Raw genomic sequence first — 19,576 nt, 5'->3', positions numbered from 1 at the left:
CTCCACGTGAGCACTTCTACTCATCCATCAAAACCATCCTCTGGTGCTTCTTCCCCATTTTCCGTAAAAAGAATGATAGAGTCCTTCCCCTGGGATTCCATGTCAGCCTGTGTACATCTTTACACATTACATCAGCCTGTGCATGCCTTTTACGGTACTCATTACCTGTCTCTCCCTCCAGGCTTGCAGCTGCTTCACCTTATTCCACGGATATTTATTGAGTACCAGGCAATCCGCAAAGACTGAGCGTGTTTTTTATTCATCATTCTGTCTTCAGCCTGTAGCACAGTGAATAGTACATTTTGTTATTTCACTAGGAAAAGAAGCTAACACTGATGAGCTAAATACTAGGTGTCAGTCATCATGTCGGGCATTTTAATGTACATGTTCCAATTTTGTTTAATGTTTATTCTGGGGAAGAGAGAGCATAATCAGGGGAGGGGCAGAGAGAGAGAGAGAGAGAGAGAGAGAGAGAGAGAGAGAGAGAGAGAGAGAGAGAGAATCCCAAGCAGGCTTCACGCTTAGGAAAGAGCCCAATGCAGGGCTCAATCATGACCTGAGCTGAAATCGAGTCAGACGCTCAGCCAACCAACTGAGCTACCCAGTGCCCTGTACATGTTCCAATTTAATCTGAGAGAGAACTACAATGTTGTTTGTAGAGTTGATGAGACCAAGATCCTAAAGGTTAACACACTGCCCCTAGCCATGTCACTGGAGAGAAAGATCTTTCTCTACCCACCTCAGTTCTCATCTTTTTCTACACAAGAGTAGAAGACGTTTGTTTTCCTTAGTTGTTTTGAGAAGTCACTCCTTCCCTTGGGCCAGTACAGTGTTTAGAACAGAAAGTCCATTTCAGATTGGCCAAAATGTCAAGAAAAAGACTATTTCCTCCCCAGAATGCCTTTGGCTTCATCACAGGAATCCTCATATCACCCTCTGGTAAAAACAGACCTGTTACCCCAGTCCGAAAGGGCCTGGACCGCTGGAGTTGGAATTGTGTAGAGTATTGTTTTCTTAACTGTGTTGAGAGACTACATGACCCAAATTCTCAGAACAGAATGTTTTCTGGCAAGGCAGGGCAATTATGGTCCCTGAATACTTCCCTGCTGAAGGAGTTTTGAAGTAGCCAAGTAATTATTTTGCCAAAAGTACACATAACTTTCATCTGGTTTTGAATACTGAGAGTTATATGTAAAAGGCCAAAAAAAAAAAAAAAAAAAGGGAATATCAGATATTCTGACAGGCATGCTCGTGACCTGCCCCTTTGATTATGTATTCTCAAATAAAGGGAACCTTTCACTTAGTGTCATACACCAGGAGAGGAAGTGAACAGCAATAGAGATTTTTCTCTGAAAAGCCACTTCAAATGAATTCTGTTATCCTTCTCCCCTAAGAGAAGAGATACAGTCTACATACGGTCTCAAACTGCACCCACTCAGGGCCGTGACTGGTGGCAAAAATAATTGGATAAACATTCTGTCCTCTTACATAGTCTACAGGTGCACTAAATGTCCAAGGGTAGAGGATTAGCTAAATTAATTCTGTTCATTCATACAATGAAATGCTGCATAGCCAGTCTAGTAACAGAATATCTAAAGATGAGGGGAAATATTCGATTTGGCATGCTGAGTGAAAATATAGTACCATATTTGGTACATATTTATAGTACCAAATATGACCATATTTATTTAAGAAAATGCTTTATTATGTATTTGCAAATAGAAAAGTATCAAACTAATAAGAGTGATAACATCCAAAGAGATCCTGCATAGGTTCTTCTCTCCTTTTTTATGGTGTGTACTTTCAAATATAAATGACAGAGCTTCTACAGTATGAAGAAAGTTAAGCACTTTTATGAAAAGAAACTCATGAGCCCAAGGCAAAGAATCTGAACCCCTGGGAATTGAAATTAAGGTATTAAATTGGAGTTAAATCGGGGAGTGACTTCAACAAGCCTGGCATTTGGTTCTGGATCATACAACCCTGAGGTGGCCAGCAGTGAGATGTGTTCTTGGGGCTCATGAAGGAAGACACACACAATGGAAAGCCAGCCTTTGGAAGTGAACTGGCTTGTGCCACTTCTCACTTCCTTGAGCAACAGGCCCCAAATGGCCATCCAGTGGGGATAAGAATCATCCAGTCTTAGTGTTTCCATTACTGCTGGTGACCTCCTCCTAGCTGAGACGGTGCCTGCAGCAATTTACATAAACCCACACTTCACACAGAGAGAGAGTAGGGTGGGAAACCAGAGAAGGGAATAAAGTTCCCAGAGAGGATTATCATCCTGTTCCCACCTTAGCCCTGCTGTTGGGATGCTTTTGTGACAAATATGGTAACAGCTCTGGGTAATTTCACTGGGTTCACTTGCGACTGGAGCCACTGAGCCAAGGGCTGCAGAGATCTGAAATCCCTGAGTTGGTCTGGGGTGGGGGGGCGGGGGGGGGGTTCTGTGCCTCCAAAGGGGACAGCCTCTGCTCTTCCCAGCCATTAATGCTGTTCAGAAATGCAGGCCTGGAGGCGCCTGGGTGTCTCAGTCGGTTAAGCGTCCAACTTCAGCTTAGGTCATGATCTCACAGTTCATGAGTTCAAGCCCCACGTTGGGCTCTGTGCCGATAGCTCAGAGCCTGGATCCCACTTCAGGTTCTGGGTCTCCCTGTCTCTTTGTCTCTCCCCCACTTGCACTCTGTCTCACTGTCTCTCTTTCAAAAATAAAGAATTTAAAAAAATGCAGGCCTGGCCTTATTAGATCTTCTGCCTTCTCAAAGTCATTTTTTTTTAAGTGTTTACTTTTTGAGAGAGAATCGAAAGCAGGCTCTAGGCTCTGAGTTGTCAGCACAGAGCCCCATGTGGGGCTCAAACTCATGAGCCCCATGAGATTATGACCTGAGCCAAAGTTGGTCACTTAACTGACTGAGCCACCCAGGCCCCCTCAAAGTTATTTTTTTAAACAAGAAAATAAATGTTTAATGTTGTGAAGGTCAAAACACTTAAGAGCTATCTCTTTTCCACCTCTCTCTCTAAGAGGATTTTAGGAGCATTTTATGAAAAGCAACAAACTGCTTTCTTTCTTTCATTTTTTTAAGTTTATTTTGAGAGAGAGACAGAGAGAAAGAGCACATATGTGCAAATGGGAGGGGCATAGAGAGGCAGAGAATCCCAAGCAGCTCTGTGCAGTCATCTTGGAGCCCAATGTGGGGTTTGAACTCAGGAACCATGAGATCATGGCCTGAGCTGAAACCAAGAGCCGGATCCTTAACCAACTGAGCCACCCAGGCGCCCCAACAAACCGCTTTCTTGAGGGGCTAGAAAATGTATCACCCATAGCATCCCTAACCCTAGTATAATTGTGGCTCCCATCCAGCAAGGCCTAAAGGAGTAGTGAGAAGGGGGTCAGTGCAGATGGAAGCACTACCCACTGAAGCCCTAAAATAGTATGGAGTTCACTGAAAGAGGAGAGCAATCATGGGCTTCATGTACTGGCCTACATTTGTCAAAGGGTGCAGCCAACTCCCTGGAAAGAGAAGGGCCAAGGGAGGGAGGAGCGCAAGATTTCATCCTGTTTATTCCAGATCCGCCTCCTCCTCAAAGTCTCTGTTCCCAGCCTCCCTGATTAGAATAATTAGCCCCTCTTCTAAACCCCTGTATACTTAAAAAAACTTTTTTAATATTTTATTTATTTTTGAGAGAGACAGCGTGAGAGCAGGGAAGGAGCAGAGAGAGAAGGAGACACAGAATCTGAAGCAGGCTCCAGGCTCTGAGCTGGAGAGCTCCAGGCTCTGTCAGCACAGAGCCCAATGCGGGGCTCGAACCCACAAGCCGTGAGATCATGACCTGAGCCACCCGGGCACCCCATCCCATATACTTTTTGATTCAGTCATAGCCTTTATCATGTTTTCTCAATGGTCTAGTTATTTATATACTAGTTTCTCCTTTATTCAGTTAACGTTATAGGTTTAAATGTATCCTGCGGGTGTGGGGATAAGCTGCTTTTAAGACAGCGATCACGGGTGTTTCACCATCATTGAGTCTCTGCACTATGCCAGGCACAGACTAGGGATTGTGAGGTATAAAAGGCACAGGCCTGCCTTCTGGAAGTCCTTGCTCTAGCCTGCAGGGTGAGCATAAACAATTTACAAAATGATTCTTGGGGTGTTTGGGTGGCTCAGTCAGTTTGGCATCAGACTTCACCTCAGGTCATGATCTCTCTGTTGGTGAGTTTGAGGCCTGCATTGGGCTCTGTGCTGATAGCTCAGAGCCTGCAGCCTGCTTCAGACTCTGTGTCTCCCGGTTTCTCTGCCCCTCCCCAGTTTGCATTCTTGTCTGTCTGTCTCTCTGTCTCTCTTAAAAGTAAACATTTAAGTAGGGATGTGAACTTCGCTGAGGGTGTAAGGTGTTTCTGGGTTTTGTCATGAGGAGTAGTAACAGAAATAATGATTGAGCATTTCATTGGAGCCAGGTAGGGTGCTGAGCACGTGTACTAGACTGGCCATTAGAGGCCCACTTGGCAGTGTGTGTCCCTGCTGAGTTTAGAGTCCATTCTGGGGACACACAGACACACACACACACACACCCTAACAGACTAAATCAGCTTCTCTCCTTAAGTATTTCTGAAAATGGAAACAAGCTCTTCAGCCTCCCTTTCCAAATGAAGAAGCATTAGACTAAACCAAAAGAATGCACATCAAAGGACAGTACCTACCAGCCCCTGACAATCTGGAGCTCTATGGGCTCCTCCTTGGTGACAAAGCCAGGCCTGCTCTAGGTGGTCTTCAGTACGTGGCCGGGATGGGATTGGGGAGCTGTCAAGACCTCAGTGAAAGTGTACAGGAGCCACTGTGTTTGAGTCTGTGATTCCAACATGGATGGTTGCCCACCAGATTTCTTTCCAGCTTCCAGTCTGATTTGGAAGTTCCCTAGGTCTGCCAGAGCTATTTGCTGGTTGCTTGCATTGGTAGATGAGCACTACTGGTCAAAATCAGGGTTAGCCATGCACAGACAAAGCCGCTACTGATTTTCTTGCATCTCAGAGCTTATCCCAAGTGGCGGAGGGCTAATGGAAGCAGCCAGAAGCAGGTTCCAAGTGGCAGGAACATAGATATTCCCAGTTGAACAGGTCAAGCTGACCTAAATGAGGGTATTGAGATGGATTGTCTAGGCAGATAACTCACCCATTCTCCCTTTAGGTGAGAACAACCTAAATTTGTTCTTGGCCTGTATTGAGGGAGCTCCTCTGCTCAGCAAGACTGAGAGGCCAGGATTTGGTATTTGAGCAAGGGGGGCAGGGGCGGCAATGTTCTGAGGCTGTGCTCGTGAGCCATTATGCCATTATGCCATTATGCCATTATGCCATTATGGAGGGAGTCTGCTCCCCTCAGGGGGCCTTAGAACTGCTTTAAAGCACACTTTCCCAGTTGACTGGCTCTGATTAGTTGTCATTTGCATGTTGCAGATAGTGACTGCCTGTGCATTCTTTGCTGTTATCTCTAGTGTTTCTATTATCTTTGATAAATATCCTTTGATGTCTTTGTTTTCTTTATGCATCAGATTTTTTTTTGTTTTGTTTTCGTGTGGTAAGGAATACAATAAGCAAAGATGAAAAGGATGTTAACAAGGTTAAAATTAAACTGAGATTTTCTGGTCCCCATTGACAAAAATGTAAATGGAAGCCAACTAGCACTTTTTGTTCTTGGCTGTATAACCATGGGTTCTGTGGCATTTAACACCTGCTAGCCACAGCACAATTTTCCTTTGAGTTTTCACTCTCTAGCCCCCATCATCCTCACCTGCACTTTGATTGAGAACAAGTCACTTTATATGATGTGTGTAAATCTGTTTCTAGATTTTAAAATCAGTATGATTTTTAAGGAAAAGAGCCCTTATTGCCTTAAGCATCAGATCCTTACAGGGTCATTGCTCTTCAGACTGCCCAGTGCATGCATGCAGATCACAAGGGAATCTTATTCCCATGAGGATTTTGACTGGGGAGGACTGTGTGAGGACTGGGACTCTGCATTTCTTACAGACCCCAGATGCCTGTGCTACTCTTCCACAGACGGTGCTTTGAGAGGCAGTGACAGCCAAGTTCCTCTCCGATGTTAATCCTGTTCGATGTAAAACTAGCAAATACAATTGAAGCTTAATTTGCTGTCACAAATATTAAGTGCTAAAATTCTTAAATATTAAGATCGAATTTTCCTACCTTGTAAGCCTAAAAGATGATTGCCTCTCACCAAATGGAATATGTTAAATTCTCATTTCACCACGGCTTCGACCATTGTTCTTCCCCAAAAGGGCAAAAGCTTACTAAGTAATTACTTTTTAAATCTTACTTGTGGGGATATTTAAATGTAAAGCCTTTGCTGATAAATAAGTGATGTGTTGCTCACGTAAGTGAAGCATATGTGAACAACTAGAGAAATCACTCAAAAAACAAGGAAAAACTCAGGCATTATTTAGAGCAGGCTAACAGTTTTACACACCGGCCCGGTGGACTTTTAATAACTAGTAACAAAAGGGAGCAGTTTATAGATTTAAGGGTTGGTTGAATAATATTCTAAAAAAGTCTTAATATGCATTTCTTCTTTTTTTTTTTTCCTGTGTCCTTTAGAGAAATCAACTTTTCAGTCATTGGTCAGTACGTGGACTATCTTGTGGAAGAACAGGGAGTGAAGAATATTTTTGGTGAGTCATCTTTAGAGATTTCTCTATACATCTCTAGCCAAATCCTTAGAGAGTAGCTCTTACCTGGTTACTAGTAGGTCACAGTGTCTTGTGCCATAGTTTACTGGCTAAGCTAAGTAAAATTTGTGAATCTGTGGACTCATCAGTTTTAGATGTGGAAGGCATCTCAAGAGATTATCTAATTTGGTGGTGTACCTTCAAAACAGATAAGGTATTATTTTTATCCCCACTTAAGGAGGAAAATCTATGACTCAGATATATTATTCAGGGTGCCTAACGCACTGAACCAAGAAATGGTAGAGTAACAGCAAAATCCAGACTTCTCTGTCTTAAGAATGGGCTTTATTCTGACCTCAACCAGACCTTTCGTATGGTAAATGTAGAAAGACTCGACATGCAGCACACAAGGGAATCACAGGTCCAGCAGTTATCCTCATTTATTTCAGAGACGGTGGAAATTAAAAAGTCAGACCCTGAATATTTCAGGCCTGAGAACTATGCTTACCTCTGGTTGAGTTACCCCTTGTGTTGTGTTCTGGGTGCTTGACTCCATAGACTGGACACTACGTCTTTTTCCTGAGCTACTGCTCTACCAACAGGGGCCCCTTAAAAACTGGAAGCATAAGGTCAGAATCAAAGGAGGTTAAAACTTCTGTGAAAAGGTGTGCAGGCCACACATTAAAACCAGAGCCTGATTACAGAACCACTTGGTGTCCGCCCTACAGCTCCAAGCTGTAGTGAGGAAGACAGATTCTTACTCATCGAAAGGCCACAGATGTCCCCTGGGTATAGGGAAAAACTAGGAACATCCCTACTAGTAGAGCATGTTTGAAATTTCTTAAGACCCCAAAGGAGTAGGAAAAACACTCTTTCCTACTCTCACTCCCCTTCTCTACCCCACCTGAGTGCTCAGTGTTTGGTGATCCGAAGTGCTGCCATATGCCTTAGGCTCCTGTAATGTATCCTAGTGCTGTTTGCATACTTTCTGTGGTCCATTAAGAGATTATTGTATTAGCAGGGCAAGTTTTGGAAACACACAGATCTGGATTCAAACTTAGATTACTTAGTGATTCAGAGCCTCATTTTTTCATCTGTAAATGAGAAAAATCATTTGTATTTGCAGGGTTACTGTGAGAATAAGTGAATATGTAAGAGTGCTTATTCAAGAAATATTAATATCCTTGGTGTTTAATTATGAATTACCATTTAAAAATTGTCCTAGAGTGCTGCCATCATGTTAAACTGTAGACTGAGGTCGTTTTAGATACGCAGTATGCACCACTACCCTCATAAGTAACTCCCATGTGTGATGCCCTTGACATCCCAGCTCTGGATGGTGTTGATCTTCCTGCCATTCAAGCCCAAATAATAGAACTGGGTGGTTTTGCCCAAAATTTGCCTAAAATGAGGACAGTCTCCATTCAAATACTTGCTATCTGTTCCTGATAGCAAGAACAGATTTGTAATTACAAGTCATAAATTAGCCTTCCCGCTGCTTTGGCCAAGGTGAAGATAGAAAAAAGACAGAGTCTTAGATAAAAATGGAAACATAGCATTCCCCCTGCCAGATTCCATCCTCTGATCTTTCCCCATGTCCCTCCCTCGTAAGCAGGGAGTTCTGACCCTGCGTTTCCAGTGTTGCTGTTGGAGGAGCAAAAGGAATTGGTTGGCCCCACTGACTGACTCTCTGTTTGGAACAGTGAATGGCACAACGGGAGAAGGCCTGTCCCTGAGCGTCTCAGAGCGACGCCAGGTCGCAGAGGAATGGATGACAAAAGGGCGGAACAAGTGAGTGGTGTCACCAGGATAAAGGGTCTCTTGCAGAGAGCTGTGTGGAGTACTGCTCTTTTCTGATGACACAGTCTCCCACCTTCTGGTCAGAGGTCAGGCTTGAGGCATGGGGATCCGGGCACTTCAGCGAGGCACTGAGGCAGAGGAGTGCCCCTCCTTTCTAGGTGGAAGCAGGCAGACTGCAAGGCCCACCTGTCTCCCAGAGGATACATCTGGAAGCTGCCCCTTACTGTCTATAAGGGTTACCTGTCCTTGGACTGAGGGGATAAGAGGGAGTGGGGCTGGTGACAGACTCTGCTGTCCCCTGGCTCTTCTGAACAACTCCTCTCAGGATGGGTGCCTGATGCTTATATCAGCCCTGGCTTCCCTACATCTTCTCTGTGCACACGACTCAGCATGCTCTCTGTGGTGCTTCCTTTTGTAGTCTTAGGGAACTTTCTACATTTTCTAAACTTCAGTGTAATGATATATTTTTGTTCTAATGCTCCATTCATGCCATGGTAAGCAAATAGGACAGGATCCATTCAGTAAGCACACTCAGTTAACCAAGCTTTATTTGTCATGTGTGATGCACTGTGCTGGCACTGGGGAGATGAAACAGAGTCCCTGCCTTCAGGTTGCTTGTCATCCAATGGAGATGTCCAATCACGAAATTTAACACTGATCCTTGTGATAACCAGCATAAGCAGGGGTCAAAGAAGGCAATGGTTGATGTTGCCTTAGGTGGTGGCAAAGATTGGAGGTAAGTCCCAAGTGACCCTGGAGCAGAGGTTTTCAGAGTGAAGCCCATGACCTCCTTGGGGATCCTTAAGTGACTTCAGAACACCTTGAGTACTCTGATGCTACATGCCAAGTCTGAATGCGTGTCCGCATACACGTTTCCTGTTGATCCATCAGCTTTCAGCTCATTTCCAGTCAGATTTGGGCCCAAATTCCAGCAGGCCCAAACAGATTAAAGACCATGGACACAAAAAAGAGGAAAGTTAAAGATCAATATTAAGAAAAGCACCAGAAATGGGGAGAAAGTGAAGGGGACAAAGACAGAAAGCCCTCAGAAGGGCAGGAGAGAGGTCAGGGGTGAATCCCGCCACTTAAGGAAGAATAGTTTCAGAGCACGCCAATGTAGCACAATAATTAGGAGTGGGGACTGTGCAGCCAGACTGCCTGAGTTTGGGTCCTGGTTCTGTCTCTTACTAGCCTTCTGAACTCAAGTCCTTTAACCGCCCTGTGTTTCACCTATAAAATAGGAATAAAAGTACATGTCTTCTAAGGTGGTGGCGAGGATTGAGATGGTGGCTGGCACACAGTACCGAGTGTTACATAGGAATTCATTGTAATTCTTGGCAGTAGATGCTGTGTTATCACATTTGTTATAAATATTGGATGTTGTGAAAGTCAGTAGATGGGGGGCTGAGAAGACCGCTTGGTTTGCAGTGACTGTGACCAATGACCTCAGAGCAGAGCCAGTGGGGTTGTTGAAACAGAAGCAGACCGCAGTGAGCTGTAGAAGGCAGCAGGTGTGCAGAGGTGGGGGCCATGAGTGCAGCCCATTCTCCAAACGTTTTCTGGTGAAGGGAAGAAGAGATGGAGTAGTATCTTAGGGAGGAAGAAGCAAGATTAAAAGAAGGGTAATTAGTTATAAAGCAGGGTAGTTCTGAGCATGTTTCTCTGCCGAAAAGACACCGTTATGGGAGAAAAGATTAACAAAGAGAAGACAGCTGCTACCTTTGATAGGAAGGTCTGGGGGCACGCGGGGCTTGAAATAAAACCAAAAGTAGATAATGTTAGAGGACAGCCACGAAGCTAGGAGGAGAGCATAGATGGGGAGGTAACTAAGTGTAGAGGCACAGAGAAGGAGAAGGGGGGCAGTCTGTGTATGAAACGTCTTTATTTCTGGTGTATTGGAAGTGAAGACATCTGCCAGGAACAAGGAGTTGGGCTGGAATATAGAGCTTGAGAGTAGTCCAGATTTGAAGTAGCCATTGCAGGGAATTGGAAGGGAAGTCCGTCGTGATGACCAGAAGGCTTTCTGGAGCCTCGTTCTCCTGAATTGGGAAATAACGAGTTGGTATCAAAGCCACAGGGTGGTTTTTTCTAGCAGCAACTAACAGCAGGATAGAAGGGAGGAAGGAATGTGTGACTTGTTTTAACCTAGGCCAGGAGAAGGGGTGTGAAAGGTTTGAGGAGGTCATGCGGACAAGCTACTGGTAAGAGTAGAGCACATCAGTCAGCCTTCCCTTCTTTTCGAGGGCTTTTCCTATAAAAATGCAAACCTGATCACATCACCTCTTTAGTGAGGCCCATTTCACCTGAGACCTAACAAGTCAAGAATCGCTGAGGACTCACTGATCGGGCCTAAACAAGAATGTGGTGTCTCCATCCCCTGAGGATGGCACATGAGTCATTCAGGGGTCCCTCAGAAGAGTCACTGGGATGACTGGCCTCACAGCTGAATTTTATTAACCCTCCCTGAGAACACCCGTCTCACTGTGGCCTCCGCCCACGGGGTCACATGGAGCACCTCCGAAGATGAATATTGGGGTCTCAGAGGAAACCTCTCTTATAAGAGGCCAAATTCTGAGGACTTACAAGACAGGGAAAAGCTTTATGCAGTGAATTCATTTCTCATATGGCTGGTTCCTGGCTGTACTCTTTGAAGAACCTCTTTATTTTTATCTCCAACCAAAAAATGTCTCAATTTTACACCTATCTCCAGGCACCTATCACCATCAAATACACCATCTAAAACAGCGCTTCATCAAAGATAGTATTCAAGTATCAATCGCGCTGGTCAGAGTGGCTAAAATGAACAAATCAGGAGACTATAGACGCTGGCGATGATGTGGAGAAATGGGAACCCTCTTGCACTGCTGGTGGGAGTGCAACTGGTGTAGCCTCTCTGGAAAACAGTGTGGAGGTTCCTCAAAAAATTAAAAATAGAACTACCCTATGACCCAGCAATAGCCCTGCTGCTAGGAATCTACCCAAAGGATGCAGGAGTGCTGATGCATAGGGGCACACGTACCCCAATGTTTATAGCAACACTTTCAACAATAGCCAAATTATGGAAAGAGCCTAAATGTCCATCAACTGACAAATGGATAAAGAAGACATGGTTTATATATACAATGGAATACTACTTGGCAATGAGAAAGAATGAAATCTGGCCATTTGCAGCAATGTGAATGGAACTGGAAGGCATTATGCTAAGTGAAATAAGCCAGGGAGAGAAAGATAACCATATATTTTCACTCATACGTGGATCTTGAGAAACTTAACAGAAGACCATGGGAGAGGCGAAGGGGGAAAAAAAGTTACAGAGAGTGAGGGAGGCAAACCATAATAGACTCTTAAGGACTGAGAACAAACTAAGGGTAGATAGGGGTGGGGGAGAGGGGAAAGAGGATGATGGGCAGGGAGGAGGGCACTTGTTGGGATGAGCACTGGGTGTTGTATGGTAACCAATTTGACAATAAATTATGTTTTAAAAAAATATCGATTAATCGGTTATTGGTTTCAAAATTCTGCTTGGTTGGACCTTAAATTTTATTTCCTGGACATTCTTTTTTTTTAATCCTTTATTAGATTAGTTTTAAATAGACCACTATAGAATTTAATGGTTTTGAGATTGAGATTAGTGAGGCATTAGCCGACTTCCAGGATTAGTGAGACAGCACAAAGCAGGATAGTGCAGCCCTTCTGTGTTACTCTAAACTCCCAAGTGATGCAGCATGTTTTCTCCTTTGCAGGCTTGATCAGGTAGTAATTCACGTAGGAGCACTGAGCTTGAAGGAGTCACAAGAACTGGTATGTATGGAGGTCTATCTGGGAGAGACCACTCTAGGGTCCTCCTTTTTCTCTTATTACTGGAGTACAGTTGACATGTACAATGTTATATTAATTTCACTGAAATTCATATAGTGAGCTGATAATTGTATGCATTAGTCTGTGTTCACCAGGGTAAGTGTGGTCACCAGCTGTCATCATACATGGTTATTACAATATTATTGTCTATATTCCCTATGCTGTGCTTTTCATCTCTGTGACTTGTTTTACAATTGGAAGTTTGTATCCCTTAATCCTCTTCATCCATTTTGCCCGTCCCCCCACTACCCTCTCCTCTGGCAACTACCAGTTGGTTCTCTTCATTTACGTATTATTGTATATCTCTCTTTCTATTTTTTTGTTTATTCATTTCTTTTGTTTTTTAGATTCCACATAAGGGAAGGGGCTCCTTTTTTATGCTGAGGTTAAACTCAATATAGTTTTTGCTGTATATTGGACGCTGTCATGGGGAGTATGAGATGAGGGACCTCAGAGAGCTCACCATCCAGAAGCAGGCAGAGAGCCATGATGAGAGTAGCCCGAGGTGATAACTCCTGTAGCAGAAGTCAGGGTGGGTATAGATGGAGCTAAGTTTGCGAGTCAGGAGAACTTGAGCGAACCTCAGCTTTCCCTCGGAAGCAAAGAGCAAAGCCATCTGCTGGGCATGAAGGAGATGGTAGATGGGGTTCAGGTGTAAAGAGCAGTTACCGCCTCAGAGAATGGGAGAGAGAACTGAAACACAGGAAGACTGTCCCACCCATGTTCGAATCAGCATTGTCTATAATGTAAAGAGGCAGAAGCAGCCCAAATGCCCATCAGTGGATAAATAGATAAAATGTGGTATAGACATACTATTAAAGGACAAAAAGGCAGCTGAGTAATTTAAAAGATCCAGTTGGCTTTGAGTGATTCATGAATCCAGCAGCATCCAATCTAGCAAATAGAAGGGAGCTCTGGGGGGCCTGGGTGGCTCAGTTGGTTAAGCATCTGACTCTTGATTTTGGCTCAGATCATGTCGTGGTTCATGAGATCGAGCCCCACGTCAGGCTCTGTGCTGACACTGTGGAGCCTGTTTGGGATTCTTTCTCTCTCCTTCTCTCTCTCTCTGCCCCTCCCCCACTCTCCCACGTGCATGCATGCTCTCACTCTCTCAAAATAAGTACAGTTTAAAAAAAAAAAGAAGGAAGTTTTTTGAAGCCTGGAAAAGGAAAGGTTTTTAAAGACAGAGAGGGAGTGAAGAAAAGAAAATTATTAGCAAAGAACACATTGTTTTAAGCAAGGTCATCCTCCTAAGGGGAATGGAAGGGGTCTGGCAATAAATTTCCTCATGCTGACCAGGAAGTTCCATGTTGACAGTTTAAAGGTTACATTCCTGGGAAGATTGAAACTGCAGTCAGGTTATGTATTAAGTCTTGGTTTGCTGATGTGGGGCCTTAACATAAGTGACTCCATCTGGGTCCTGTGATTTTCTTTTTAACAATACAGTGGAATATTATTCAACCTTAAAAAGGAAGGAAATCTATCCTGTCACATGCTGTAATGTAGGTGAACCTCCTTGAGGACATTATGTTAAATAAGCCAGTCACTAGAAAACAAATACTATATGATTCTTCTTAAATGAGGTATCTAAAGTAGTCAAATTCATAAAAACAAAGTAGAATGGTGGATATCAGGGGCTAGAGGGAGAGAAAAAGAAGAATTGTTTAATGGGTATAGAGTTTCAGATCTGGAAGATGAAAAGTTGTAGAGGGGCGCCTGGGTGGCTTAGTCCTTTGAGCGTCCCACTTCAGCTTAGGTCATGATCTCAAGGTTCACGGGTTTGAGCCCAGCGTCAGGTTCTGTGCTGACAGCTCAGAGCCTGGAGCCTGCTTGGGACTCCGTGTCTCCCTCTCTCTCTGCCCCTCCCCTGCTCACACTCTGTATCTCTGTCTCAAAAATTAATAAAATATTTTTAAAAATTTTTTTAATTAATAAAATTAAAAGAAAAGTTGTAGAGATATGTTTCATAACTGCTGAACTGTACACTTAAAAATGATTAAAGTGGTAAATTTTATGTGATTTTGTCACAAAAAAAAATTTTTTTTAAGTAACTTATATGCCCCATATTTGGCAGACTTGAACTCAAAACCCTGAGATTAGGAGTCAGTCACATGCTCTTCTGACTGAGCCAGCCAGGTACCCCTAATTAGTCAAATTTTTAAAAAGGATTGCCCAGTGGTGCTGAAAACCAACTGAAGCTGAGTCATAAATTTCTCATACCACCATTCAACTAGGTTATGGAAATTTCTTCCTAGGTACAGTCTTCAACCAGAACATAGGTTCAAGAACACAAACAATTGCATTGCTCTGGGTTTGAAGATTAGCAGATTAGATGGAGCAGAGGGTAGGAGTAGGAGTCAAAGTTGCTGGCAGAAAAGTACATGACCTGGTGGTTCCAGGACTTTGTGAATTGGGTAAAAAAAGAAAGCTCAACAATGTTGCAGTGTTTACCAGAAGGCCTAGTACCTGGACCACTGCTAAATTAACCATGTTTTCAGAATTTATATATTCTAATTCCAAAGATTCCAATGACTTGACCTGGCCTCAACATCTTCTTGATGCGTTTTGTTTTTCCTATTACTGAATTTAGAAATGGAATGTATTATACATATTTGCAAAATTGCAGTTCAACACTCTTAGGCAAGCCACACAGGAAGACATATTGCTAGTTGGTTGCTTAATAAGCCTAAAATCAGAAGTTGGAGACTTGATTTATCCTTCTTATTCTTGATAGGTCTTTCAGTTTAGGTAGTATCATGTAGGAAACCTTTTTTTTCCCCATCTCTTTTCAATTGCTTTCTTTCCCTATGTGTGATACAAATTTTAAAGTATTGTCATGTCATGACATGAAAACTGTCCTCTATTGGGCTAACCACTAGAAGAGTATAATCTTAGTATAGAAATAATCCCCTGCTATAGGGATAATCCCCTGCTATAGGGATAATCCCCTACTATGGGGATAATCTTACCAATGAGATGATAATTTTGTATCTGCTTAGCCATAACTCCATTGGATGGGGTTTGAATGGGCACTGCCATCAACTGTCTTTAGCTGTTTCCTTTTTCCTTATTTGCAGCTAAGGTTACCCTTCTACTTCTTGCCCTAAACAGAGTGCTAAAACAAATTATTCAAATACATTACATTCCAACCCATGTTAATGAAATTACACCCAATGTCACAATTGGTCTTTGGACTATATCCCGTTCTTCTTTTTGGCTCTCCTACTTCTGCAGAAAGCTAATCACATCTATTAGGTATAGATATTAAAGTCTCAAAGGGAAGCGTGTTTCCATTTTAGGTAGTGGGACATGTTCTGAAGCAATCCGCAAGTCCCTGCTATGTGCTCAGCACCATGATTAACTAACTGTACACAAGAGTAAAATCTGACCCCTGCCCTCAGGAAACTCATTCTATTTGAAAACAGTCACTGTACACAACTCTCTTGCCATGTAGTAGACTTTAGGTACTCTACTTGAAATAGATAAGGATGTTTGAGGGCCCAGCAGAAGGAAATGTTATTTTTCCTGGAGAAATCTGAGAAAACCTCAGAATAGTGGTACAGTGTATCTTCCTTTATGTGCATAATCTTTTTCTTCTCAACCATCCTCAACTTCATTCCCAATCCATAAATTAAAATTTTTAAATAAATTTAGAATAAATTTTAAAATGTGACTATTAAAGCACTGGACAGGAAAGATAGCGTCATCCAATGGATCCAATGGGCTGAACACTAGAAGAGAAATTACACCTGCAAGTTTCTCTTTAATGAACCACTCATGTCTTCTTTAGCAAGGTTTTTTTGTACTGACAGAGTCTGAAGAAGAATCAGATTAAATGCACAGGCCACCTCCAACAGCGGTCTCTACTTTGCAATTTGGGATTTTCCTGGTAATGACATTTATCATTAAATTTGGCTTATTTTCTGTTCTCTAGTGGTGCATCAGTTGCATCACTTCAAGTGCTACTGTCAGTAGTTTGTTGCTACTCTCATTATCTAACTGAAGGTGCATATAATAAGTCACTTATTCCAAGTGATATTGTAATTTATAATAAATATGTATTTGGTCTTTGCTCAGCTTCTGGCACAGAGTTCCTAACACTCTTGGAATTCTCTGTGATGAGAGCAATAAAGGTGTCTCTGGTTACGTGAATGAGGTGGCTTTTAGAATGCAACTTAATCGAGGGGCGCCTGGGTGGCTCTGTGGGTTAAGCGTCCAACTTTGGCTCAGGTCATGATCTCATGCTCTGTGAGTTCGACCCCACATCAGGCTCTGTGCTGACAGCTCAGAGCCTGGAGCCTGCTTCAGATTCTGTGTCTCCCTCTCTCTCTGCCTCTCTCTCTCTCTCTCTCTCTCTCTCTCAAAAATAAGTAAACATTTAAAAAATTAAAAAGAATGCAACTAAGGATGAGGGCTGGTTGCCAGGAGAACCAACCACATGATTAGAGGGTTGGAACTTTCAGTCCTACTCGACCTCCACCCCTGGAGAGGGAGGAAGAACTGGAGGTTGAATCAGTCACCAGAGGTCAGTGATTTAATGAATGGTGCCTCTACGGGGAAGCCTCTATTAAAACCCAAAAAGGCAGGTTTCAGAGAGCTTCCATGTTGGTGAACGTGTGGCAATCTGGGGAGAGTGGTGCCCCGGTGCTGGGAGAAGATGTGGAAACCATAAGCCCTGTCTCTGTCCCTGATGCTATGCATCTCTTCCACCTGGCTGTTCCTGAGTAATATACTCTTACAATAAACTGGTGATCTAGTGAATAAATAGTTTCTCTGAGTTCTGTGAGCTGCTCTAGCAGATTAATCAACCCAAGGAGGGAATCATTGGAACCCCCAGCCTGTAGCCAGTGAGCCAGAAACACAGGTGACAACCTGGGCTTCTGACTGGCATCTAAAGTTGGAGGAGGTGGAGTAGTCTTATAGGACTGAGCCCTTAACCTGTGGAATCTGATTCTGTCTCCAGGTAGATAGCATCAGAGTTGAGTAGAATTGTGGGACACACAGCTGGTATCAGAGAATTGCTTGCTGATGTGGGGAAACCCCCACACCCACATATCAGAATTGTGCCTAGACCCACAATGGTCTTATTTCTTCTTTTAAAGGCCCGACATGCAGCAGAAATAGGAGCCGATGGCATCGCTGTCATTGCGCCTTTCTTTCTCAAGCCATGGAACAAAGGTAAGTAGACGGTCCAAACACATGGTGCCTCACACAGGCCGCTTCTTTTTGCCTTCATTCAAAATGGTTACACTGAACTCGTGAAAGTAAAGTTTTATGGACTGACAGTGTGCAGTTGCAGTAGTACACAGCAGTGGTCCAGGATATTTGGCCTCCCTGGATCCATGTGAGAAAATACTCCTTTGAGAAGGGCTTCAACTCCTTTGCCAAACAATCTGATTGGGTCATCATCCACCAAGCCCCGGGTCAGCCTATAGGTGCCTGTTTGAGTCAGGTGTTCACTCCTAGTCCAGCCGGTTTTGCAGTGTCAGAGTAACATGGCAAAACATGGGACCGGTTTTCTCAAAACAGAGGAATATAAGTGATGGGCATCTTGAGAATACACGTTCTATTCAAGATTGAATGAGTAATGAATTTGAGGGAGATTTCACAGAAACATCCATTGTCTCCCAAAATAACAAGTTAATTGCTTTCTCCTCTGCTTTCTCTATGGAAACTACTTGTGGTTTCCAAGTATACTGAGTCTTTTTAATCCTCCTGATTAACAAACAAAGAAATGCAAATTTTGAAAAGATTGAAAACAGACAATCCATGATTGAATGCATGATTAATAAATACACAGCTAGGGAAGCCTGGGTGGCTCAGTCGGTTAAGCATCCGACTTAGGCTCAGGTCATGATCTCGCAGTTGGTGAGTTGGAGCCCCCACTTGGGCTCTGTGCTGACAGCTCAGAGCCTGGAGCCTGCTTCAGATTCTGTCTCCCTCTCTCTGCCCCTCCCTTGCTTGTGCTCTATCTCTCTCTCTCTCTCTCAAAAATAAATAAATGTTAAAAAAAAATTTTCTTTAAATCTCTCTCCCAGTAGCCAAAGTGCAAGCAAGTCTGCTAGATTTATTTATCATCTGTAGTAATGTTGCAGTTGAAGCTCACAGTGGATGATGTAGGAAATCACAACTTCTCAGTAAAGTAGAGTGAGTTCTCTTCTGCCATATCTGGATTTCTCCCCAAACAGGGAAAGAACCAGCCTCTGGTTGAATTATTGTGAGATATGCCTCTATTCTTATAACTTCCCTCTTTAAGCAAATGTTGTTTACCTCTTTGTTGTAGAATTTTCTCAGTTAAAACTTGATGATTCTGATCCTAATGCAGATTCCTTGTTGTTCCCTGACCACGTTTAACCCTTGTGGGAAAAGAGCATAAAAGTCTTCTTGATGGGCTTCTGGCTTTTATGAGAGTATTTCATGATCTTCTCTTAATATCTGGGAGGGTTTGCACCAGTTTTTTAATAGTATTTTAGTATGGTACGAAAGTGATCATCTTATTTTGGCCTTTCTCCAGAAAGGAAAATAAAACTTTGAATGGAACAAGCTGCAATGACATTGCCGTAACAATCTCAGGGATGGTAAGAGTGATCAAGAATTTTCAGCTGCTGAGAGGGATGGTTGCATTTCATTAGATGGTTCTTTTTTTTGTTTTTTTTTTTTTTTAGCAGGGAAAGCCAGTGTTTTATATGCTTGTTCACACCACGGCTTTTCCTGCTCTTCTTTCAGATGTCTTGATTAATTTCCTAAAGGAGGTGGCTGCTGCGGCCCCAGCATTGCCATTTTATTACTATCACATCCCTGCCTTGACAGGGGTAAAGAGTAAGTGTGGCTTCTTTCAATGTTTCTGTCCCTCCATCCCATATCTTACCGTTTCACTAAGAAAACTCCACCCCACATCATCAAAGCATAATACTGTTGACCAGACAGTTCCAGTTGATCCACAATAAGTCAGTGTTATCCATCGTTGACCCTTCCTTATAATGGAAGTTTTTAAGTGTGAAAGACGAGCTGACACGTAGGCACTTCTAGCAGATATGTTGTGTCTATCACACACACCCCTGCTTCTTATATGAGAAGACACAAGCCTGTAAGACCCTCAAGGAGAAAGACTGTGTCTACCATGTCCTCTACCGTATTCTCAGTGCGGTAGGTACTGAGGTACCCTGAGCCCTCCTCACTTCTCTTCTGGCTTTTCTTTTGTCGTTACTATGCTTCTCCAACAAGGAGATCGTTACAATTA

At 43.2% G+C, this 19,576-nt stretch overlaps 1 protein-coding gene and 1 long non-coding RNA gene across 5 annotated transcripts in view; one reads left to right on the top strand and one right to left on the bottom strand.

The window, feature by feature from the left end:
* Positions 1-19,576, top strand: part of NPL (N-acetylneuraminate pyruvate lyase) — a 38,068-nt gene that overhangs the window by 8,000 nt on the left and 10,492 nt on the right. For 3 of the 4 annotated variants that reach the window (XM_007096211.2, XM_042976154.1, XM_007096212.2), the window contains exons 3-7: positions 6,608-6,681; positions 8,382-8,469; positions 12,222-12,279; positions 17,439-17,514; positions 19,063-19,155. In XM_007096211.2, coding sequence (XP_007096273.1) covers positions 6,608-6,681; positions 8,382-8,469; positions 12,222-12,279; positions 17,439-17,514; positions 19,063-19,155 — 389 coding nt within the window. The remainder of the gene's footprint in view (positions 1-6,607; positions 6,682-8,381; positions 8,470-12,221; positions 12,280-17,438; positions 17,515-19,062; positions 19,156-19,576) is intronic. The other variant, XM_015543848.2, reaches the window with a different exon arrangement.
* LOC122235845 lies at positions 231-5,269 on the bottom strand. Its single transcript, XR_006213920.1, has 2 exons — positions 4,700-5,269; positions 231-278 (listed from the first exon to the last, which is right to left on the bottom strand). It is a non-coding gene; the product is annotated as an uncharacterized LOC122235845 (long non-coding RNA).

Source organism: Panthera tigris, chromosome F3 (genome assembly GCF_018350195.1).
Source record: "Panthera tigris isolate Pti1 chromosome F3, P.tigris_Pti1_mat1.1, whole genome shotgun sequence".
NCBI lineage: Eukaryota > Metazoa > Chordata > Mammalia > Carnivora > Felidae > Panthera > Panthera tigris.
Note: the sequence above shows the minus strand (reverse complement) of the source record. Positions and strands in the feature narration are given on the sequence as shown.